A 25,395-nucleotide genomic window follows, 5' to 3' on the forward strand; every position below is an offset into this window, starting at 1 on the left:
TGTAAGACAAAGTAACTGGTGCACAGGAAACAAATTAACGATAGCAGCTTACAGTATAGCTTATATGTTACTAAAAAGAACATTATCAAGAACTATAAATATCACAGTCAGAATAAATTACTAAATCAGTATATAAGTACCATAGAACTGACATGGACGAAAAGCGAAACTTCTGTGCACATGTAGAAATCGTCTACCAGAGAGGCATTAAAATACCAAATTAAATAGCAACAACTGGCCAAAGGAATTTTCAGCTGCCTATAAGTGCAATAAGAACATACCACAGAGTAATCTTACTTGCTATTATGGGCTACAGATTGACCGTTTGGGTTAATAGCGGCTCAATGAGCGAAAACGCTCGGCCAATAGCCCATAGTAGGAAGTGAGATTGCGTTGTGGTATCTTCTTATTGCACATAGTGGCAGCTGAAATGTAAGGACAGCAAAGGCTCTACGGCGAGCACAGAGAAGTGTACTTCTGTGACTGACCGGCACATAAGAAGAACACCGACTGAGGCGCTGTTGATGATATTTGACTTCCTACGTCTAGATATAGCAACAACAAAGAGACATGCACAACAATGGTTCCAAAGCGCGACTATGATAATATACAGGAGATATTGTGCACAAGAGCCGTATCGAATAAGGAAATAAAGGCGTGCATTGAGAGAGAATGGCAAGAAATCTGAGGACCGCAGTTCGTGGTCTAGTGACTAGCGTCGCTGCCTCTGGATCATGTGGTCCCGGGTTCGGTACCCTGCCTGGTTGAGGATTTTCTCTGCCCAGGGGCTGAGTGTTTGTGTTGTCCTTATCATTTCACCATCATCATCTTCGTGACAGCGTCTAGACTGAATTGTGAAGAAAATGGACTGTATAAGAATTGATACTTTGTACGGGTGCTGATGACCGCGCAGTTGAGCGCCCCGCAAATCAAACAGTATCATCATCATCAAGAAACCTGGGACAGGGCAGAAACAGGGAGGAAAACCTACCAGTTCCTATATTTTGACTAAAGTTCAATCTTGATCACAAGATTTATGTTTCAATGACATAGGTAACCAGTTTCGGTTATTTTTACATAACCATCATCAGACCCATGGCTCCCTTAGGACGGTAGGCGGGGCTCTCCTCAACTGCTACGAAGTCAACTACGATTTTAGAGACAGATTACCTATCTAATATCATGGGGAGATAAATAACAAGTGTATTTCTATAAATATGGCATTTCAAAAATCTGTGTATTTGTTTACATAAATATGAATATTTGTTACTTCTGATATTTAATATCAGTGCTTGGTTGGTTGCAAAATTTTAATAGCTGGTGGTGCACTCTAAGTTTACATTTAATTAAATGAATAATTACTTTTTAATTGAATGTTATTGAAGCTTTGGCTCTCGTGTTCTGCTGGTTTACACTCATCACCGATAATTCAGCATCGTTAAATGTTGAGGCACGGAACAGATTTAAAATGCCGTACAATCATTTTAAAAATTGGGTTGCTTAAACAGGTGCTTTTAAAGCGTATGCGTCTGCCTATTTCGTGGAAAATATTTGTTATCATTTGTTTATTTTCCTTGAATTTCTGTATTTATTATAACTTCAGAATATGAATAACATTTTTAAGTACTGTGTATCTGATGGAATTTATCACTTTACTTAAAAAATAAAATTTCTCCCACTCATGTTTATATTTATATAACAGTTAAAGATTCTTTGTTTTCATTGGAGTTTCTTGTACATCGCTATGACATTCTGTATTTTATATTGGCATTTAAACAGTGCAGACAAAGAAATAAGTTTTTTAAATTCCGAATTTGCAACCTTTTAAATTAATGTAAACACAAAAATCTGCATGATGAAATGTAGGATTGTCTCAAAAGGTAATCTCATTGTGTTCAAATGTGCCTTCGCGTTAGTGTTATTATGCAGATATTTCTTTCCTGATGTGCATGCTTGTATTGTGTAACCGATGCGACAATGGTTGACTCGAATCGATGGGGAATCAAACTGAGACAATGTCGCATTACCGTTTCTGGCGCACACCTTTATCACACCAGTGCGTTCAAAGTTTTAAAATAATGTCTGAAAATTATTTCGTTGAATTACATTACACCATCCTGTACCATTGTTTTAATCAGCTGTGAGTGTACACACTCAATGTTATTATGAAAACAGATAGGTTTCCGTTAATTAGTTTAGGGGAAAGCTACAGATTAAGGTCTCTGCGTTTTCGTGTAGTTTCTATTGATTTCAAAACACAATAAATGCGTTAGTAAGTATTGAATTTTGCTCAAACCACAAATTACTTTTCATTTATACATCAGTTACCACGGAAATATTAAAAGTATTAACCGAACCCTAGCTCTCAGTGGTATGGTAGATTTTTAATTTACAGTCTACTTTTGACCAACGCTTTAGTGAAAAAATTTGGTCCATATTCCTCGATTTCAAGAGATTCTGCAGACTGTGCAGATTTTTCCGGCCTTCGATAGCACCAGCTGCGAGGGGTCGAAGTGACGCTTTGGTACAGTCACTGATGCTGTCTTATTTCATAAGGCGTTAATCCTTTTTATCAGATACTGCACTAGATGTATTCTTATATTTGTGCCTGCCTTCATAGTCAATACTCTTTGACATCGTTGGACCATGGAGGATGTTGTGAACCGATTTCCCATAGAAATGACCAACGGTTTTGCGGCACTAGTGGAGGTTGTTGTTGCTGATTCAGGGGTGTCGAACTCACCAAACACTACTAAATTACGTATATAAATAGCGCAACCGTAATGAACAACATTTAATCCATGATATGGTAGATAACGGCGCTCAGATTTATCCCGTGTTGCTTGACTTCAGGAAGGTATTTGGCACCGCCCTACACTACCGTTAAGTGAAAAATGTACGAATTTATCGAGTATCGTACCAGATGTGCGAATGCATTCCAGAATTCCTTGCAGGTGGAACCCAAGAAGTCGCTTCCTTGATCAAAATCACAGATTAATGTAATTTCCGGACTATCCCAAGGAAATATGATAGGACAGTCGCTGTTTACAATGTATATAAATTATCTAGTAAAAATCATCAGAAGCTCTTTAAGACTGTTCGCAGATGATGTGGTTGTCTACAAGAAAGTAAAAGACCAGAAGACAATATCGATTTGCAGAATGACGTGAAGCGGATTGTGAATGTCGCAAGCTATGGCAGTTGACTGTGAATGTAAATAAACATAAAATACTGCTAAATACACAGGATGTTCTTTACAATTACACCAATGATGAAACATTTCTGGAAGCAGTATCTACCGAAAAACATCTAGAAGTAACTATCCAGAGAAACATTAAGTGGAATGACCACATTAATCAAAAAGTAGGAAAAGCAGTTGTTAGACTAAGAGTAGTAGGAGGGATCTTAAGGAAATGTAACTCATCCACGAAGGAAGTGGCTTATGAGGGACTGGTCTACCGATTATTGAGTATTGTTCATCGATATGGAATTTTTCCACATCGGCGTGATAGAAGAGATACAGAGGGTCCAATGAAGAGCGGCACGTTTCGTCATGGGATCGTTTAGTCAGTGCGAGAGGATATCTGACATTACAGAGATGTTCAACAAACTCCAGACAGGCTTTGTGTATCAAGGAAAGTTTTACTATGGAAATTTCGAGAGAGCACTTTCTTGGAACATGTTACTTCCTCCCCCAGACATCTCATGAAATGTCCACGACTATAGAATTCAAGAAATTAGAGTTAGTACAATGACTTGTCAACAATCATTCTGCAGACGCACCTTTTGAGACCGGAACAGGGGAGCGTGACTTAGTCAGTAATGGCTTGCAGACTATGATGTAAATGTAGATGCCAGTTTGTTTGCTGCATCTACCTTAACACATGCACTGTAAGTGACAAGAGAAAACACTGTCACTGGTACCTCATTCAGGAAAAAAATGTTCTTTCAGTGTCTGCGGAACTGCGGTACTGTACAATGGCCAGTTCAGCAGAATGAAGTTGGTACTGTTCAATAGAGAGCGCTGCTAGTGTTAAAAACCATTGTGTTTTTATGTTCGTCCTCCTGTCCGCAGTCATTGAAACATATCTGATTTAAATCAGTTTATTGCCCGTAACTACCCTCATTTGAGGGCAGCTATGATAAGAATACCACGGAGATAGTATCTTAACGTCAGAGCTTGCATTACAGTAGTGCCCAAAGAAGGTGGAAATTCTTTCACCACTATATTGTTCTGTTACCTTCATAATATCAAAGATGGTCGCCTATAGTAGAATTTTTCCTGGCGCTTGCGGGGCTGCAATACTTGAACGACCAGACGGTTCGTTTACCACTGATTATTGCAAAGCTTCGTGCGAAATGAAGTTGAATACTTGATGCACGTGCTACAGCCATGAAGTGACAGTACTAGTAGAAAAACAGGTACACAGCATGGGTCCAGAGGCTGAAGAGGCAGACATTTTACCAGCAGCGGATGTAGCGGTATGATTCCCTATTGTTCGTTCTGAAGAATTAGCCGCTGACGCAATGTTTAAGAACTGGTGGCATTTCCTTTGAACATGTTCCATAACTTTACTGGAAGAATCAAGGAAATATCTTATCTTTATAAAGCTCATGCTGACTGAAACATCTTTGTCTGGTTTTGTCTACAATTCCCATGCAGCTAAATGTTGAGGCATTTTTTTCCATATCGAGTTCACTCTTAAATAAACGCACTTTTATGCACATGGATAAAAAACTGAACAACCTGCTACTTACTGGCACCAAATAAAAATCAAATATCAGAACGACAAAAATAGTGACAAAAACCGATATAACAAAGTGCAATCGTCAATAATGATTTAATACTGCCTAAACGATCAATTGTTTCCGCTCAGAACTCAGTGCGCTGGGAGTCAGGAGACTAAAATTGCAGCTTCTGGTTCTCCAGACGGTTTGCGACAGTGGTTCATTCCATCATCCTCGTGAAATACTTTGCCTGATAGTTCTCGCAGGCTGTGGGATGTAAACATTTTTACGTACATGGGTGTGATATGTACGCTTGTGGCTGGAGACGTATTTCCCCGTACAAAATATTAACCTCCGACACAAGTAAAAGTGATTAATGGCTACATTCAGGCGACTTTTAATTTTGGACATCTTCACACGTTTCGGTAAAACAGAACTGTAGCTGTCACTAAAATTTAGTGATGTTTCTTCTTTCTTCACGTATCCCTTTGATAATTTTAATAATCAACATTGTACCCCTAAAAATACTTCAGATTAGTTAGATACAACTTAATACACGGAAATGTCTTAATCAGTTATAAGCGATGAAATGTACAATTAGTCTTTTCGGTAGATCACTAACCGAACATTTATAATGTCCGTCACGTATCTTCATGTAGTCTCGGAGGTAGGACTACTCTCAGGAGTTTTGCATACATCAGTTAGATACCATTGCCTTAGTTCACCCTGCGAAAATTCATAAAACTGGTTTCGCTCAGAAGATTCAGTCAGATAAACACTACAGAATGGTTTCAGTTGATAGAACGAGTGCATGGTTCTACCGACGGAAACGCCACAAACTGGGTCAAAAATGGTTCAAATGGCTCTGAGCACTATGAGACTTGACAGCTGAGGTCATCAGTCCCCTAGAACTTAGAACTACCTAAACCTAACTAACCTAAGGACATCACACACATCCATGCCCGAGGCAGGATTCGAACCTGCGAACGAAGCGGTCGCGCGGTTCCAGACTGAAGCGCCTAGAACCGCTCGGCCACTCCGGCCGGCCACAAACTGGTTTCAGTTCCAAGACAAATCATTAATTTCGTCAAAATGCAAAACTGCAACGGACTGCATCGTTTATTTTCTTTCTGTTGCTGCTAAAGACTTGTTTCACTCGAAAGAGAAGAATGAGTAATAATCTAAACCATACACAAACCTACAACACACTAAATCGGTTCGTTTCATTCGGTTGTTCCTAGAGTCTCGCTCCACTAAAGTGAGTGAATGAATAAATAAACCGTTGCATAGAAGTAAAATTCGTCTTAGTCGATTAATTTCCAACTGCTACCTGTATCGACTGTTTTCATCTGCTACTTCTCATTGTTCCTACCACTACGTTAAACCACTGCTGCACGATTCTTTCTATCTGAGATGGTCAGTTATCCTACTGGAAGAGTCCATCGCCGTCGACAACAACGAACAAAGTTTACATAGCCCACGGCCGCAACGGTTCCTTTGATTCCGACCACAGTCGTTATGGAAACCACGCGAATGAGTCCCGCAGCGTAAAACAGCCACCACGAAATATGTTCGCGGCGTGGTGTATGTTTCGTCCAGTCATTAGCCTGGATGATGGTCAATCTACACACGGCCATCGAGCTGGCGTATCAACAGTCGTGGTTCATCCCACCAGGTGACATGTTCCCATTGGTCCACAGTCCAGTGACGATGATCGAATCCATTCCTCCAAGAACGCGGTTGACGACTGACGGACGGTCGATGGTGCATGCGGACGTGCTCCAATACGACTCTCTAATGCATCCCACACGTGCTGTTTGTGATATAAGTCGGGGGTAAGGCTGCTATAGTCCATTCGCCTAGTGTATTCTCGTTCCAAGAGCCCCTCCGCCTGCGCTGTTCGCTGTGGTCGTGCATTGTCATCCATAAAAATGAACTCTGAGCCGAATGCATCAGTGAAGAAGATACACATGGGGAACAAATCGTGTCGCAATAACACTGACCGGTGGGTTTCTCTTGAGAAGGTGTTTGGAGATCGGTACACCCATGCAACATTATCCATTCCGACAGCATAACACTTTAATCACCAAGACAATCACATGTGACAATGTTCCTGAGTGCATTACGTGTTACCACCTCTCGCCCTATGGGGCTACGCAATGCGTCTTTTTAATAGTACTAACTTCGTTTTTATGGAAGGCGACGCACGACTGCATCAAACCGAGGAGGTGCAGGGGCTCTTGGGACGAGAGGGCATTCGGTGAATGTACGACCTGTCCGTTCCCCGGACTTAAATCCCATCAATAACGTTTAGGATGCGTTTGGGAAGCGTATTGTAGATCGTCCACATGCTCCAGCGACTATCCAGCTGTCGTCAGCCTTACTGGAGGGAGAATGGAACGCTCCTTACGAACCTTGTAGCCAGCAGGGGAGCACACTGCACTGCATGACATTCATGGTGATAACACAATGTACGAAGAACAGTGTCCCACTTCTGGTGGTGTCAAGAATCGCGGTGGCTTCTCGCTTTCGTCTGTGTCTCGTTTATACACCATCTGATAAAAATTAAACGTAATGCGGAACTGCCCACCAAATGTCATGTGAGCTAGATCTGTTAATTGAAAAAGAGGCGACCTGTGCTTTATTGTCACTAGAAAAGGAGTTGGGGTTACAGGAAGAAGTTGTCCATCCGAAGCGCTCAATGACTTCGAACGTGGACTAATCATTGGATGTCACCCGAGTAACAAAATTGTCAGGAACAGTTCAACGCTCGACAGTTGGTGTTGTGATTGTGAAGAGTAAACTCGAAGGAACCACCAGCAGTCGAAGTAGCTCAGTGACTGCTTAGAGAGTTAAAAAAGAGTTGGTGTAATGGTCGTGCAGCTCCTTATAAAGGCACACATTTCCGTCGTGAATGCTAAGCGACGCTTGAGGTGGTATAAATAGGGACGTTATTGAACAGTGGATTACTAGAAACAAATGATCTGCAATGATGAATCACGCTGTATATTGCAACAATTCGACTAAAGGGTTTGGGTGTGAAGAATGCTAGCAAATCGAAACCTCTCGTCTTGTGCAGTGGCTACAGTGAAGTCCGGAGGAGGTGGTGTTACGGAATCGTTTTTCTTTCTTTTCGTGTCCCATTATTGTGTTTAAGAAAACAACTGCGGAAGGATGTGAACATAATTTGCTGCATTGTGTACTGCTTACAGTAGAGAAACAGTTCGCAGACGATGATTGAGTCAGCATGACAATACACATTGCCAGGAAGCACATGCGAGGAAACGGTTTTGAGAACTGTAAAATACCTGAAGTGTCCTGGCTTCTCCAGAGTCCCGAGCTGAACCCAGTGCTACACCTTCGTGGTGAGATGGAATTTCGACTTCTCTACAGACCCCAGCGTCCAGCACCACTAAACTTCTCTGCTTTGCGGCTAATGAGGAAGAATGGGTTCCCAGTCATCCACAAACTTTCAGGCACCTCATTCCTCTAAAGACTTCAAGCCGACATAAAGGCACAGGGTAGACATATTCTAAATTAACGCTCACAAGTTCCTTGCCGCATCACGTGCCCGTAATATCACCGGGAAGCATTCTGTCTCGCTTCGAGGAGTGCTCATAATGTTTCCGATCAACGGTGTACAACTAATTCGTTTATTATACATAAATTGTTGCTCAAAATACTAAAATACTGTTTTAAGCTGCAACTACGAATTTAGTAATCTCCACAAAATCTCTGAGAACTGTCCCATTTAGGTTTAGTAGTGCGACAGATACGACACCAGTTTTAAATATTGAGTGGTGCTCATACCATTATCACCATCACCTTTTCTTCCAAGGCGAAGACAGCAGTTTCCATGAGGAAATGTCGCTTGCGAGTCTCATGTGTAAGTACATAGAAATTCATTTGCCAATTCGAGATAATAACACTAAGGAGAAACGTTTGATGGCCACTGCCACCGAGTTTTATGAAACCTGCAGAAAGACAAATTCAAAGCTCCCATACAAATGGTGTACCAATATGTCAACGCAGCTATTTAATTATTAAATCAAGGTCTCGTTCCTTTGCCATGAATTTGTATGGTGTCGATGTTAAGAAATTAGACTGATACGTGGTGGATGAGGACTCGATTCCACTTGTAGCCAGCCGCGATTAATCCGAGTAATAATAGTGATATCCGTCGAAACCGGTTGTGAAAAATAGAGACGAACTGATGCGATCTTGGCTACTGAAAGCTTTTACAAAAAAAAAAAAAAAAAAAAAAAAAAAAAAAAAAAAAAAAAAAAAAACCAGATCATTCCTTCTAATTTTTCAACATGAGAAAATCCAAATAATTACACAGAAGACACTCTGATTTATAACAGTTTCCTGGACATTACAATGGCCTAGACAAGATTGTTAATAGGGTATGGGATCACCACCGACGACAACGTATGCTCTGCAACGTTCTCCCACGATGACCACAAGGTTGGTAAGGATTTCTTGCGGTTGAGCGGTTCATTCTTCCACGAGCACGGTTGACAGCAATTGGATGGTCGTCGTAATACAACACATCCCACAGTTGCTCGATGGAATTTATGTCGGACGAATAGGCAGATCAGGCCATTCCCTAAATGTCCTTTCGTTTCCAGAGCCACACCACCTGCTTGAGCGGCCGTTGTCAGCCATAAAAATGAAGTCAGAGCCAAATTTATCAGTGAAAGGAAACCCATGGGGAAGGAGTACAGAGACAAATTAACATTGGCTGGTGACAGTACCGTATTCAGACATCTGGAGGTCATTATGCCCATGCCACATTTTGCCTCCCCACACGATGACACAGAACCTCAGAACGATCATGTTCGTGGAGCCATCACGTATTTCCACTTCTCGCCATATGACGGTACGTCCAGAACCATTACCCAGACTAAACGTGCTCTCTCAGAGTAGAGCACTCGAGCCCACTCCTCGGTGGTCCAGTTCCTATACTCTTGGTACCATCACAAACGGTGCCGTCGATTTGTCAGCGTAACACAATGTACTGTGGGCAAAGATATCACTATAATGTAGTTGTCGTGCCGCAGTGGAGAGTGCCTTCCACTCTCGTTAAATGTGGTTGCGAGCGCTTGTTGTGCAATGTAGCGATTGTGGTCGACAACATCCACTCATTCAGGCAACAACGCCTATAGTTCGAAACATTCCCCTTACGCCTGAAACAGTGCTGTGAGCAATACCAAACTCCTGAGCTACACTCGCCACGCTTCTTCCTTCTTCCATTTTCCCGATGATTCTTCCTCTTGTGAAGCCACCCAAATGCTGTCTTCATCATCACATAGCGCACGGTAACTGTTTTTTTCCCGTTCCTTTAGCTGCTAAATGTTGTTCCAACCCCGTTTAGCCGGGCGGTCAGAGGGGTCTTGTCACGGTACGGGCGGCTCACTCCGTCGGAGGTTCGAGTCCTCCCTCGGGCTTGCGTGTGTGTGTTGTCCTTAGCGCAAGTTATGTTTGGTCGCATAAGACCTTACCACAAATTTCCAATTTCCAACCCCGTTTGTCGCTATACCCACGCTGACCATCCGTCCTATGACTGCAAGCTTTCTGTCCATTTCGAGACAGTTGTTAATATGCTACCTACTTTATCCAGAGCGCTCTAGAATTCTGGAGAACAGTGTGTCAAAAATACAAAGTAGAACAAGGAGTGTCAGGATAGGACATTTGTTTTCACATTAGGCAATAACCTCAAACGGTTCAAATGGCTCTGAGCACTATGGGACTTAACATCTGAGATCATCAGTCCCATAGAACTTAGAACTAGTTAAACCTAACTAACCTAGGGACATCAAACACATCCATGCCCGTGCCAGGATTCGAACATGCGACCGCAACGTTCGAGCGGTTCCAGACTGAAGCGCCTAGAACCGCTCGGCCACATCAGCCGGTTGGGAATAAACTCCAAGGTACTTGAGGACACTGTGGAGGGTTTGGGGGGGGGGGGGTGTTGGGGAAAGCAGGGATTGTAGTATGCACAACAAACAATTACTGACGTCGGTTGTAGGTGCTACGTTGAAATGAAAAGAATGGCACAAGAGGATCACAGCAGATCGACGAACCGATTCTTAGAAATTAATATCTGAACACTATGTCGTGGTGTAACACACCACCCCTTTAATGGGAATTACAATTTTTCTGTTAATATTAACTAAACATTTCATTGGTACTAACGGTCAGTTTCTGTAATTCACGACCTCACACATTCTATTTGCAACAGCTTCCAGCATTTTTAAGTGACTGTATAACACTTAGTCTTCGTATTTATCCAGTGGACTCCTAAGGCTTAACTCCTAAGGCTTTCTCATTTCAAGGTACCTGTCAGGAGGGCAAATAGCACTAGTGCAATTTTTTGTCTGTTATGCAGAAAAAATGTCACTGTGTTTACAATGTCTTAATGTTTACATTGTGGAATAACCATTGAATGGTGTTCATTCCCATAAGCAAGTCAGTTTCTAGGTTAGTAATAATCGCGATGATGAAACGAGAAAGGTATTCGATCGAGCCTTACTAATCATTTCACTCCATAACTTCCTGAATTGCATGTCCCGTAGTTTCTCAAAATCTTTGCAATGGTGTTCAGAATTATTTCGCTAGAATAGGCTACGCCCAATTTCATACCCAGATGTGTCTGCACTACTACCCCTCTAGAACACCGATAACGGCGAAACAACACACTTATTTTTCCTTAATTTCTTTCTTTCCTAGTCATAACGAATAAGAGATAAAAACTGTATAATTTCGTCAGACAGTCAAGTAAATGTTCAAGTAGTTCTAGGTCTATACATGCGCACAGCGAGTAATATAATTTCATTCAGATCTAAAGAGAAGTAACGTGCACTGTAAATGATAAGTGCATTTCACACGTCAAAAACACTTTTGTCATTGTTATCTGTCGTCGTACTGAACTGACTATAAATCCTGCCACAGGACGGAAACTAATGTACTAAAACCGTTCTTCCCCTGACATCAAGTACAGTTACTCCCGGTAAATTGTGTCAGTATACATTCCTCTACTGTACACGTCAAGTGGATCTTCATAGACGTCATCGCCATGTCTTTCTCTCACAGTTCTTTGTAACAGGTTAGGAATAGTGGCATTGAAAATGTAGGTAGATTAAAGCGCTTTTTGTACAAGTATTTTACTACGTCAGTTCATGGATGGCCTTATCGTTCATTCATGAACTGAGGGATTTCCCAAATACTGTTCCTGTCTGCCCTGTTCCTACCGTGACTTTTAAGAAATGACAAATCAGAGTAGCTCATCCTCGGTACAGGGCAAAGAAGTAGACTGAGAATTTCAATGCTAGTCGGTCACATTAACACTCTATAATGTTTACACAATAATAAAATCTATTAAAAAATTATCCGCATGAATTTTTAACCATCTTCTAGTGTCATCTGTCAGTTCCAAAGGTTCATCTTTTTTTTATGATGTATTTATTAATGCACAAAGTAATTGTCTGAGATGTTTTACTTGTCACCAAAAGTCTGTAAATTATTTATTATTCAGGATGTGCCTGGCGACCGTTCATAAGGGTTGTGGGGGGGGGGGGCGGGGGACAGGAAGTGAAAGGATAAAATTTGCCATCACAGTGAAGGGAGGAGAAGATAATGTTACAAATCTGGTGATGAAGATTCTACGTATAACGGAACGTTTCTTCTCAAAGGTACATAAGACCGGGATGTAATGTTGGTTCGTTCATATGTGCAGGCGGTGCTGGACCGGCGCAAGGAATCGAGCGCTGTGCCCCTGGCGAGCAGCGGGTGCACCACGCCTGACGACCCGGGACTCCTGGAAGCCAGCTATCCGTTCGCCCTCGTACTCAGACTGCGCGTTTTGCAGGTAAGGTGACAGTCACTAGTGTATGATAAGTCTTAGACACATTATGGTGAGGAGGTAATAACAGTACCCAAAGTAGATAGCGACCATCGTAGTAGATAAGCGCTTAACAAAAGGGAAGTACAGGAGTTGGACAAAAATACGGGAAGTCCGTGAGAAACGCATGCTTGAGTGCAAATGCAAATGCTAGCCAAGTCTGCAGTTTGCGCTGATGTATTTGATAACGAACGGCTTCTGTAGAATGTCCTCAAGACACTGCAAGTGTCGATAGTGATCAGAACAGTATTCTATGATTCTATGTACACTCCTGGAAATGGAAAAAAGAACACATTGACACCGGTGTGTCAGACCCACCATACTTGCTCCGGACACTGCGAGAGGGCTGTACAAGCAAATATCACACGCACGGCACAGCGGACACACCAGGAACCGCGGTGTTGGCCGTCGAATGGCGCTAGCTGCGCAGCATTTGTGCACCGCCGCCGTCAGTGTCAGCCAGTTTGCCGTAGCATACGGAGCTCCATCGCAGTCTTTAACACTGGTACCATTCCGCGACAGCGTGGACGTGAACCGTATGTGCAGTTGACGGACTTTGAGCGAGGGCGTATAGTGGGCATGCGGGAGGCCGGGTGGACGTACCGCCGAATTGCTCAACACGTGGGGCGTGAGGTCTCCACAGTACATCGATGTTGTCGCCAGTGGTCGGCGGAAGGTGCACGTGCCCGTCGACCTGGGACCGGACCGCAGCGACGCACGGATGCACGCCAAGACCGTAGGATCCTACGCAGTGCCGTAGGGGACCGCACCGCCACTTCCCAGCAAATTAGGGACACTGTTGCTCCTGGGGTATCGGCGAGGACCATTCGCAACCGTCTCCATGAAGCTGGGCTACGGTCCCGCACACCGTTAGGCCGTCTTCCGCTCACGCCCCAACATCGTGCAGCCCGCCTCCAGTGGTGTCGCGACAGGCGTGAATGGAGGGACGAATGGAGACGTGTCGTCTTCAGCGATGAGAGTCGCTTCTGCCTTGGTGCCAATGATGGTCGTATGCGTGTTTGGCGCCGTGCAGGTGAGCGCCACAATCAGGACTGCATACGACCGAGGCACACAGGGCCAACACCCGGCATCATGGTGTGGGGAGCGATCTCCTACACTGGCCGTACACCACTGGTGATCGTCGAGGGGACACTGAATAGTGCACGGTACATCCAAACCATCATCGAACCCATCGTTCTACCATTCCTAGACCGGCAAGGGAACTTGCTGATCCAACAGGACAATGCACGTCCGCATGTATCCCGTGCCACCCAACGTGCTCTAGAAGGTGTAAGTCAACTACCCTGGCCAGCAAGATCTCCGGATCTGTCCCCCATTGAGCATGTTTGGGACTGGATGAAGCGTCGTCTCACGCGGTCTGCACGTCCAGCACGAACGCTGGTCCAACTGAGGCTCCAGGTGGAAATGGCATGGCAAGCCGTTCCACAGGACTACATCCAGCATCTCTACGAGCGTCTCCATGGGAGAATAGCAGCCTGCATTGCTGCGAAAGGTGGATATACACTGTACTAGTGCCGACATTGTGCATGCTCTGTTGCCTGTGTCTATGTGCCTGTGGTTCTGTCAGTGTGATCATGTGATGTATCTGACCCCAGGAATGTGTCAATAATGTTTCCCCTTCCTGGGACAATGAATTCACGGTGTTCTTATTTCAATTTCCAGGAGTGTATTTGTGAGTGCATTATGTCGGAGCGAAGTGAATTCGAGCGCGGCCAAATTGTAGGTGTTCGAACGATGTGTACTACCGTAATCAAGGTGAATGAATTTCCTGTTGCTTCGAGACTCACCGTGTGCAAGATTTATACCATAAACAGGAAAGCGGAAAAACATCATCCGCCAAGTAACAGCGTGTGGGTGTTATCGTGAAAGACGACCATTAAGAGGCATGAGACGAAAAACAAAGAGGACGACAGCTGCAAAAACCACAGCAGAACAGAATATCACTCTCACGAACCTCGCCAGGACAAAAGCAACATGAAGGGAACTCCATGAGAAGGGGACTCCGGGGTGAGCTGGAACTTCAAAACAACTTACCAAGGCTGAAAAAGCCCTCAACAAGAAAACGTAATGCCGAAGTCACAAAACCAGTGCCATGGAACATTGGAAAAGTCATTTGGTCCTATGCGTCTGGTTTTTCATTGTTTCCAGCTTCTGGCAAGGTTACGACCAAAGACTCGCTTATGATTTGGCCAACCACATTGTGATATTAATGTGCCCCAGGGCTACTCTGCAAGATCGCGTTACAACCAACGGTTCTATGGGTGAATGATGAGGTCTATCCCATGGTATAAAATTTGTTCTTCAATTGTGATGCGCCTTCCAAAACGGCAGGTTCCCTGTTCACACAGCTAACGTCGCCGAGGTCTGGTTTTGTGAGCATCTCTCCTGGTCAACACTGACCTCAATATTATTGAGCCTTTGTGGTCTACTTTCAAGAGAAGGATTAGTCATCCTTGCCCAGCTCCCTAAACGTTACCTGAACTTGCCACTCTTTTGCAGGACGAATGGTAAAACATGCCCGTGAAAAATTTGCAGGGCCTGTGTTTACACATTTCGAGGCGGCTGGAAACAGGTTTCAGTGCCAACAGGTTTCCTAAGACTTATTAGGTATGGTAATGTGTTCTCGACTTTGTCCCTCTTTTTGTCGAACCCTGTAGGTTGGGGGAGGATTGGTAGAGGATAAAAAGTAGATCGGCAGAGATATTTCGGATGAATAATCCCAGTTTATCCTTGAGCTATTCAGGAAAACCAAATCGCACTTACTCGTAGAGGCCAATGGGTGAGTCAGAACATAAGCAAAGGAAAAGCTGAACAGCAGGCCAGGAGTAACTAGTTGCTTGTGAGGTAACACGTATTGCTTGAAGTCTGGCTCTTCAGATAACAGCTCCGATACAGTGATGAGAGAAAATATTGTGACCACCGACTTCATGGCGTGTTGGTCAACCGTTGGAAAGCAATGCAGCAGCGATTCTACGTGGAATGTATCCAACAAGTAACACAGTGCAGCTCACAATGATACATTGATATGCCAACGCAGATCAACTGTGGAGTCATAGATACAACTCGCGCATTATGCACGTCTCTACCGCCGACCAACATCTCTGGTGCATTTGCATCTGTGGCCGCATGCACAGTCGCGCGGTATACGAGTATAAAGGGACGAAGCGAGCAATGGAGCGGCAGTCTTGCGGCTCACTCTGAAGATGGCTGAACGTTATACAGCCGAAATATTAGAAGAAGAAGGAGATTTTTTGCGGCTGCACACCCGAAACTTAATGGAACAGTCTTTGCGCCGCCAAAACCTGAAGATTCACATCAAGTACCTCTGCGGGGAGGAGATGGCTTTATGTGTTCGACGATTGGATAAGCTTCGACACTTGAGAACGAGATTACTGAGCTCTTTAAGTTTTTTACTAAGATACCGTGACCAGGGCATAATTCCGAAGTTTGCCAGATTAGTACATTTTATAAAACCGACGTCTATGAATAAGATTTTAACAAAAGCTGGCTCTGCTATTGTTAAGGAGAGGATCCATTTCACTCGCCGAAAATTGGACCTGGTTTCTGAAGAACTTTATCGCCTGCACCTGAAGATGTCTGTGGAGATACCCTATGACTCTTGGAATTGGATTGATGGTACAACTTGGGCCAAATCAGACTGGATTCGTGAGGTGGCCACATCCCGACAGACTGCAAAATTTAGTCGACTGAAGACGACATTGCAGCGAGAAACTGTTATTCAACGCCCTGTTATTAATATGAGAGGTAGAGATTTGGACGATACTACGATGATGGTGCCGGCCGAAGTGGCCGTGCGGTTAAAGGCGCTGCAGTCTGGAACCGCAAGACCGCTACGGTCGCAGGTTCGAATCCTGCCTCGGGCATGGATGTTTGTGATGTCCTTAGGTTAGTTAGGTTTAACTAGTTCTAAGTTCTAGGGGACTAATGACCTCAGCAGTTGAGTCCCATAGTGCTCAGAGCCATTTTGAACGATGATGGTTTTGAGTAAGGGACTGAATTTTGCACCCACGTCACAGGTTCTGCCATTGCCTTCGTTTATCAGCACCATTGAAGAAGCTGTTCGACCACTTCCCTCCGATTCAGCAGAAGAAATAAGACGTGAAACACGCCGTGCAATTATGAAGGCTCGCCCACAAAGGAGCAATATATCTGTGGCAGAGAGGACTGCTCTACGCAAGCTGCGCCTGGATGCTCAGACGGTGGTACTCCCAGCAGATAAACGTAATGCTACTGTTTCATTGTCTCGGGACGAATACCATGATAAAATGTACAATTTATTGAGTGATAGCATGTACTGGAAGATCAGCAGGGATCCCACTAATCGAGTGGCGAAGAAAACTGTTTCGCTTCTGAGTGATTCTCACTTTCCACCAGAAGTTGTTTGGAGATTGAAACCAAGTGGTCCGGTGCCTCCTAGACTTTATGGACTACCAAAGGTCCACAAGAAAGACGTTCCTCTACGCCCCATAGTGAGTAACATAGGCTCTCCGACCTATGACGTTGCCAAACATCTGGCATCATTGTTCAGGCCTCTTGTGGGAAAATGTACTCACCACATAAGAAACTCGGCTGACTTCTTTAGTAAACTGAAATCATTGAAAATGAACCCGTCTGATATATTAGTTAGCTTTGATGTGGTGGCTTTATTTACAAAGGTTCCCCTTCCAGAATCTCTACAACTTATTGAAAGAAGTTTTGACAAAGAGATTTCAGCTTTATTTAAACATGTTCTGACCTCCACATATTTCTTATTTAACAACGAACTTTTTGAACAGACGGACGGAGTCGCCGTGGGTAGTCCCTTACCCCCTCTGATGGCCAATTTATTTATAGAGGACTTCGAGGAGAAGGCACTTGAATCTGCTGACTTGAAACCCACGGTATTCTGGAGGTATGTTGACGACACCTTTGTAGTTTGGCCCCATGGTGAAGACAACATGCAAGACTTCTTAAGACATCTGAACTCCCTCCACGATCAAATAAAGTTGACAATGGAAATTGAAAAGGAGGGATGCCTTCCATTCTTGGATGTTTTGGTTCGGCGCAGAGAGGATGGCACTTTGGGACATAAAGTGTATAGGAAGCCGACGCACACCGATCTGTATTTACGTGCAAATAGCTGCCACCATCCTGCCCAGACAATGAGTGTTCTCCGAACTTTGACTCACAGAGCGCATATTACTTCTGACGAAAGCAGTCTGCAAGATGAACTTTCCCACTTACAAAGAGTGTTTGAAGACAATGGGTACTCTCCACAACAAATACAGAGGGCACTGAAAATGAAACCGAAAGAGGCCACAAAGAAAGCAGAAGCGGATGAAGAAACATTTAAATCGATGGCCTTCCTGCCATATGTGGGTAGCCTCTCATCAAAAACAGGACGCATTCTCGGCAGACACAAAGTAAAAGTGATTTTTCGTTCTCCATCCAAAACAGCTGCACTCGTGGGCTCTGTCAAAGATGATTTGCTGCTCCGAAAATCTGGAGTTTACAAAATTCCCTGTGAATGTGGCCTTTCTTACACCGGACAGACAACTCGTACTGTCCAAGAAAGATGTACAGAACACCAGAGGTACACACGACTTTTTTTTTTGGTTTGATGCGGCCCGCCACGAATTCCTTTCCTGTGCTAACCTCTTCATCTCAGAGTAGCACTTGCAACCTACGTCCTCAATTATTTGCTTGACGTATTCCAATCTCTGTCTTCCTCTACAGTTTTTGCCCTCTACAGCTCCCTCTAGTACCATGGAGGTCATTTCCTCATGTCTCAGCAGATGTCCTATCATCCTGTCCCATCTCCTTATCAGTGTTTTCCACATATTCCTTTCTTCTCCGATTCTGCGTAGAACCTCCTCATTCCTTACCTTATCAGTCCACCTAATTTTCAACATTCGTCTATAGCACCACATCTCAAATGCTTCGATTCTCTTCTGTTCCGTTTTTCCCACAGTCCATGTTTCACTACCATACAATGCTGTACTCCAGACGTACATCGTCAGAAATTTCTTCCTCAAATTAAGGCCGGTATTTGATATTAGTAGACTTCTCTTGGCCAGAAATGCCTTTTTTGCCATAGCGAGTCTGCTATTGATGTCCTCCTTGCTCCGTCCGTCATTGTGTATTTTACTGCCTAGGTAGCAGAATTCCATAAATTCATTGACTTCGTGACCATCAATCTTGATGTTAAGTTTCTCGCTGTTCTCATTTCTACTACTTCTCATTATCTTCGTCTTTACCCGATTTACTGTCAAACCATACTGAGTACTCATTAGACCGTTCATTCCGTTCAGCAGATCATTTAATTCTTCTTCACTTTCACTCAGGATAGCAATGTAATCAGCGAATCGTATCATTGATATCCTTTCACCTTGTATTTTAATTCCACTCCTGAACCTTTCTTTTATTTCCACAATTGCTTCCTCGATGTACAGATTGAAGAGTAGGGGCAAAAGGCTACAGCCTTGTCTTACACCCTTCTTAATACGAGCACTACGTTCTTGATCGTCCACTCTTATTATTCCCTCTTGGTTGTTGTACATATTGTATATGACCCGTCTCTCCCTATAACTTACCCCTACTTTTACAAGCCAACAAGTCACCAGTGGCAGAGCACTGTATTGATAATGGTCACGGTATGTTGTATAACAACGTCGAAATTTTGGCAACTGCATCATCCTTTTGGGACTCGATAGTGAAGGAGGCAATTGAAATTCGCTTGACGACGAATTTAATTGATAGAGATAGTGGTTTCAATCTCGATAAATAATGGAATCCGGCACTTGCTGTATTAAACTCGCAAAGACGTCGTCACAGTGCAGCTCACAATGATATATTGATATGCCAACACAGATCAACTGCGGAGTCATAGATACAACTCGCGCATTTGGCACGTCTCTGCCGCCGACCAACGTCTCTGGCGCATTTGCATCTGTGGCCGCATGCGCAATCGCGCGGTACACGAGTACAAAGGGACGAAGCTAGCAGTGGAGCGGTAGTCCTGCGGCTCACTCTGAAGATGGCTGAACGTTATACAGCCGAAATATTAGTAGAAGAAGGATATTTCTTGCGACTGCACACCCGAAACTTAATGGAACAGTCTTTGCGCCGCCAAAACCCGAAGACTCACATCAAGTAATTGGTAAGTTTCCGAATGCTTGAGACAACAAGTGACTACACGTAGGTCAAGCTTTTCCTTTTCTTAACGGACCACTGGTTTGTGGGCGTAGATCTGGCGTCCGATACTGTTTTTTTCGTTCCATCGCGCTAAGAATCGAACAATCCGGTGGCCAAAACACCAACGTGGGGTCACGATTCTGGCACTGTGAGAAGGACAGTTACTTTGGTGCACGATGCGATTCCCTTGGGGAAGTCATCACGTGTGATGAGGTGCTCGTGATCCACAATGATGCTTCAATTGTTCACAGTTGTCATACTTCGATGACCACTATAAATCCGAGGTGAATGTCCGCCATAGCATAATACTGCCCCTATCAGCCTGTGTCCGTAGTGCGGCGAATGTTTCGAACAACCGTTCGCTTGGATGACAGTGCATGTGTTTACGACCATCGACCTGATAAAGCAAGAAACATGACTCACTTGACCAGGCGGCACGTTTTCTTTGATCCACAGTCTAATGTGTGTGATTCCATGTGCACTGCCATCATGACGGACACTGCGATTTCGACAACACTGGAACACGTTAAAGTCGTCTGCTGAGGAGTGTCGCGTTCAACAATGTGTGCTGCACGAGGTGCTACAAAAGATTTGCGTCTGCACCCGTGCTGAACTATGTCGTCAGATCTCTGCTTTACAGAGCGGGCTGACCTTCGATCTCGTTCTTTAATGCAGAGGTCACGTCCATCATCCTCTCGCTTACTCGTCATTTGGCCGTCCTTCAACCATTTTTCATACATGATCACTATGCTAGCACTGGAGCAGCTAAGTAGCTTTGCCATTTCCAAGGCCTTTCCCAGGCGCCACTCCATACTAAACTGCACTTCAAATGGTTCAAATGGCTCTGAGCACTATGGAACTTAACAGCTGAGGTCATCAGTCCGCTAGAACTTAGAACAACTTAAACCTAACTAATCTAAGGACATCACACACATCCATGTCCGAGGCAGGATTCGAACCTGCAGTCGTAGCGGTCGCGCGGTTCCCGACTGAAACGCCTAGGACCGCTCCGCCACCCCGGCCGGCAACTGCACTTCGTCAAAGTCATTTATGTCAGTGGATTTCTATGTTTGCGAACCGTTTTGTCGAAAGAAATGTTGCCTATTCATCCTGCTCCCCTTTCCTTGCTGCGTCACGTGCTCACGTCACCACGAGGTGGCATTCAATATCGCTGTGGCTCATCAGTGTATGAGGTGACAAGGACTGGTACTACACTGAATTGATCAGCATCATTAGAGACACAGTTACGTTTTATTAATAATTTACATTCACTGGAAATCACTATTTTGATTAAAAGAAAATTTCACACGTTTCCTTTTTCCTATTCCACTGTGCGAAATAGTTGCTAGAAACCTCCCATGCGCAGCCCAGTAGCCTCAAAAATAGTATAATTCGTTTATGAGAAAGTATGTAATTCACATGATTGTTATAGTTAGCCTTCTTCACGAATGAAGGAGACCGACGGAACATAAAACACTATAAACTTAGAAGCAAAATCCCAATGATGTTCTAAATATTAAGGAAAAAGATTCTCGACCGCGTAAAAAATGCAGTGGACTTTAATCAGACAATGGAACATTCTCTAGAAGAAGATATACATTACATCGGGCCCTTTTTCTCTTGTGAACGAAATTTTAGAATGGAGCTTTTACAATTAATAATTTTATTGGGACTGTTTAACACTGGGAGAGCGTAGGTCCCTCTTGGTTGTTGTACATATTGTATATGACCCGTCTCTCCCTATAGTTTACCCCTACTTTTACAAGCTAACATGTCGGCAGTGGCAGAGCGATGTATTGAGAATGGTCACCGTATGTTGTATAACAACGTCGAAATTTAGGCAACTGCATCATCCTTTTGGGACTCGATAGTGAAGGAGGCAATTGAAATTCGCTTGACGACGAATTTAATTAATAGAGATAGTGGTTTGAATCTCGTTAAATCATGGAATCCGGCACTTGCTGTAATAAACTCGCAAAGACGTCGTCACAGTGCAGCTCACAATGATATATTGATATGCCAACACAGATCAACTGCGGAGTCATAGATAGAACTCGCGCATTTGGCACGTCTCTGCCGCCGACCAACGTCTCTGGCGCATTTGCATCTGTGGCCGCATGCGCAATCGCGCGGTACACGAGTACAAAGGGACGAAGCTAGCAGTGGAGCGGTAGTCCTGCGGCTCACTCTGAAGATGGCTGAACGTTATACAGCCGAAATATTAGTAGAAGAAGGATATTTCTTGCGACTGCACACCCGAAACTTAATGGAACAGTCTTTGCGCCGCCAAAACCCGAAGACTCACATCAAGTAATTGGTAAGTTTCCGAATGCTTGAGACAACAAGTGACTACACGTAGGTCAAGCTTTTCCTTTTCTTAACGGACCACTGGTTTGTGGGCGTAGATCTGGCGTCCGATACTGTTTTTTTCGTTCCATCGCGCTAAGAATCGAACAATCCGGTGGCCAAAACACCAACGTGGGGTCACGATTCTGGCACTGTGAGAAGGACAGTTACTTTGGTGCACGATGCGATTCCCTTGGGGAAGTCATCACGTGTGATGAGGTGCTCGTGATCCACAATGATGCTTCAATTGTTCACAGTTGTCATACTTCGATGACCACTATAAATCCGAGGTGAATGTCCGCCATAGCATAATACTGCCCCTATCAGCCTGTGTCCGTAGTGCGGCGAATGTTTCGAACAACCGTTCGCTTGGATGACAGTGCATGTGTTTACGACCATCGACCTGATAAAGCAAGAAACATGACTCACTTGACCAGGCGGCACGTTTTCTTTGATCCACAGTCTAATGTGTGTGATTCCATGTGCACTGCCATCATGACGGACACTGCGATTTCGACAACACTGGAACACGTTAAAGTCGTCTGCTGAGGAGTGTCGCGTTCAACAATGTGTGCTGCACGAGGTGCTACAAAAGATTTGCGTCTGCACCCGTGCTGAACTATGTCGTCAGATCTCTGCTTTACAGAGCGGGCTGACCTTCGATCTCGTTCTTTAATGCAGAGGTCACGTCCATCATCCTCTCGCTTACTCGTCATTTGGCCGTCCTTCAACCATTTTTCATACATGATCACTATGCTAGCACTGGAGCAGCTAAGTAGCTTTGCCATTTCCAAGGCCTTTCCCAGGCGCCACTCCATACTAAACTGCACTTCAAATGGTTCAAATGGCTCTGAGCACTATGGAACTTAACAGCTGAGGTCATCAGTCCGCTAGAACTTAGAACAACTTAAACCTAACTAATCTAAGGACATCACACACATCCATGTCCGAGGCAGGATTCGAACCTGCAGTCGTAGCGGTCGCGCGGTTCCCGACTGAAACGCCTAGGACCGCTCCGCCACCCCGGCCGGCAACTGCACTTCGTCAAAGTCATTTATGTCAGTGGATTTCTATGTTTGCGAACCGTTTTGTCGAAAGAAATGTTGCCTATTCATCCTGCTCCCCTTTCCTTGCTGCGTCACGTGCTCACGTCACCACGAGGTGGCATTCAATATCGCTGTGGCTCATCAGTGTATGAGGTGACAAGGACTGGTACTACACTGAATTGATCAGCATCATTAGAGACACAGTTACGTTTTATTAATAATTTACATTCACTGGAAATCACTATTTTGATTAAAAGAAAATTTCACACGTTTCCTTTTTCCTATTCCACTGTGCGAAATAGTTGCTAGAAACCTCCCATGCGCAGCCCAGTAGCCTCAAAAATAGTATAATTCGTTTATGAGAAAGTATGTAATTCACATGATTGTTATAGTTAGCCTTCTTCACGAATGAAGGAGACCGACGGAACATAAAACACTATAAACTTAGAAGCAAAATCCCAATGATGTTCTAAATATTAAGGAAAAAGATTCTCGACCGCGTAAAAAATGCAGTGGACTTTAATCAGACAATGGAACATTCTCTAGAAGAAGATATACATTACATCGGGCCCTTTTTCTCTTGTGAACGAAATTTTAGAATGGAGCTTTTACAATTAATAATTTTATTGGGACTGTTTAACACTGGGAGAGCGTAGGTCCCTCTTGGTTGTTGTACATATTGTATATGACCCGTCTCTCCCTATAGTTTACCCCTACTTTTACAAGCTAACATGTCGGCAGTGGCAGAGCGATGTATTGAGAATGGTCACCGTATGTTGTATAACAACGTCGAAATTTAGGCAACTGCATCATCCTTTTGGGACTCGATAGTGAAGGAGGCAATTGAAATTCGCTTGACGACGAATTTAATTAATAGAGATAGTGGTTTGAATCTCGTTAAATCATGGAATCCGGCACTTGCTGTAATAAACTCGCAAAGACGTCGTCACAGTGCAGCTCACAATGATATATTGATATGCCAACACAGATCAACTGCGGAGTCATAGATAGAACTCGCGCATTTTGCACGTCTCTGCCGCCGACCATCGTCTCTGGCGCATTTGCATCTGTGGCCGCATGCGCAGTCGCGCGGTACACGAGTATAAAGGGACGAAGCGAGCAGTGGAGCGGTAGTCTTGCGGCTCACTTTGAAGATGTCTGAACGTTATACAGCCGAAATATTAGAAGAAGGAGGATATTTCTTGCGACTGCACACCCGAAACTTAATGGAACAGTCTTTGCGCCGCCAAAACCTGAAGACTCACATCAAGTAATTGGTAAGTTTCCGAATGCTTGAGACAACAAGTGACTACACGTAGGTCAAGCATTTCCTTTTCTTAACGGACCAGTGGTTTGTGGGCGTAGATCTGGCGTCCGATACTGTTTTTTTTCGTTCCATCGCGATAAGAATCGAACAATCCGGTGGCCAAAACATCAACGTGGGGTCACGATTCTGGCACTGTGAGAAGGACAGTTACTTTGCTGCACGATGCGATTCCCTTGGGGAAGTCATCACGTGTGATGAGGTGCTCGTGATCCACAATGATGCTTCAATTGTTCACAGTTGTCATACTTCTATGACCACTATAAATCCGAGGTGAATGTCCGCCACAGCATAATACTGCCCCTACCAGCCTGTGTCCGTGGTGCGGCGAATGTTTCGAACAACCGTTCGCTTGGATGACAGTGCATGTGTTTACGACCATCGACCTGATAAAGAAAGAAACATGACTCACTTGACCAGGCGGCACGTTTTCTTTGATCCACAGTCTAATGTGTGTGATTCCATGTGCACTGCCATCATGACGGACACTGCGATTTCGACAACACTGGAACACGTTAAAGTCGTCTGCTGAGGAGTGTCGCGTTCAACAATGTGTGCTGCACGAGGTGCTACAAAAGATTTGCGTCTGCACCCGTACTGAACTATGTCGTCAGATCTCTGCTTTACAGAGCGGGCTGACCTTCGATCTCGTTCTTTAATGCAGAGGTCACGTCCATCATCCTCTCGCTTACTCGTCATTTCGCCGTCCTTCAACCATTTTTCATACATGATCACTATGCTAGCACTGGAGCAGCTGAGTAGCTTTGCCATTTCCAAGGCCTTTCCCAGGCGCCACTCCATACTAAACTGCACTTCAAATGGTTCAAATG

The 25,395-nt window shown here is 44.2% G+C and overlaps 1 protein-coding gene across 1 annotated transcript in view; it reads left to right on the plus strand.

Moving 5' to 3' along the window:
- Positions 1-25,395, plus strand: part of LOC124606339 — a 372,408-nt gene that overhangs the window by 312,879 nt on the left and 34,134 nt on the right. The window contains exon 3 of the mRNA XM_047138321.1: positions 12,470-12,601. Coding sequence (XP_046994277.1) covers positions 12,470-12,601 — 132 coding nt within the window. The remainder of the gene's footprint in view (positions 1-12,469; positions 12,602-25,395) is intronic.

The sequence above is a fragment of the Schistocerca americana genome, chromosome 3 (genome assembly GCF_021461395.2).
Source record: "Schistocerca americana isolate TAMUIC-IGC-003095 chromosome 3, iqSchAmer2.1, whole genome shotgun sequence".
In the NCBI taxonomy this organism is placed as follows: Eukaryota; Metazoa; Arthropoda; class Insecta; order Orthoptera; family Acrididae; genus Schistocerca; species Schistocerca americana.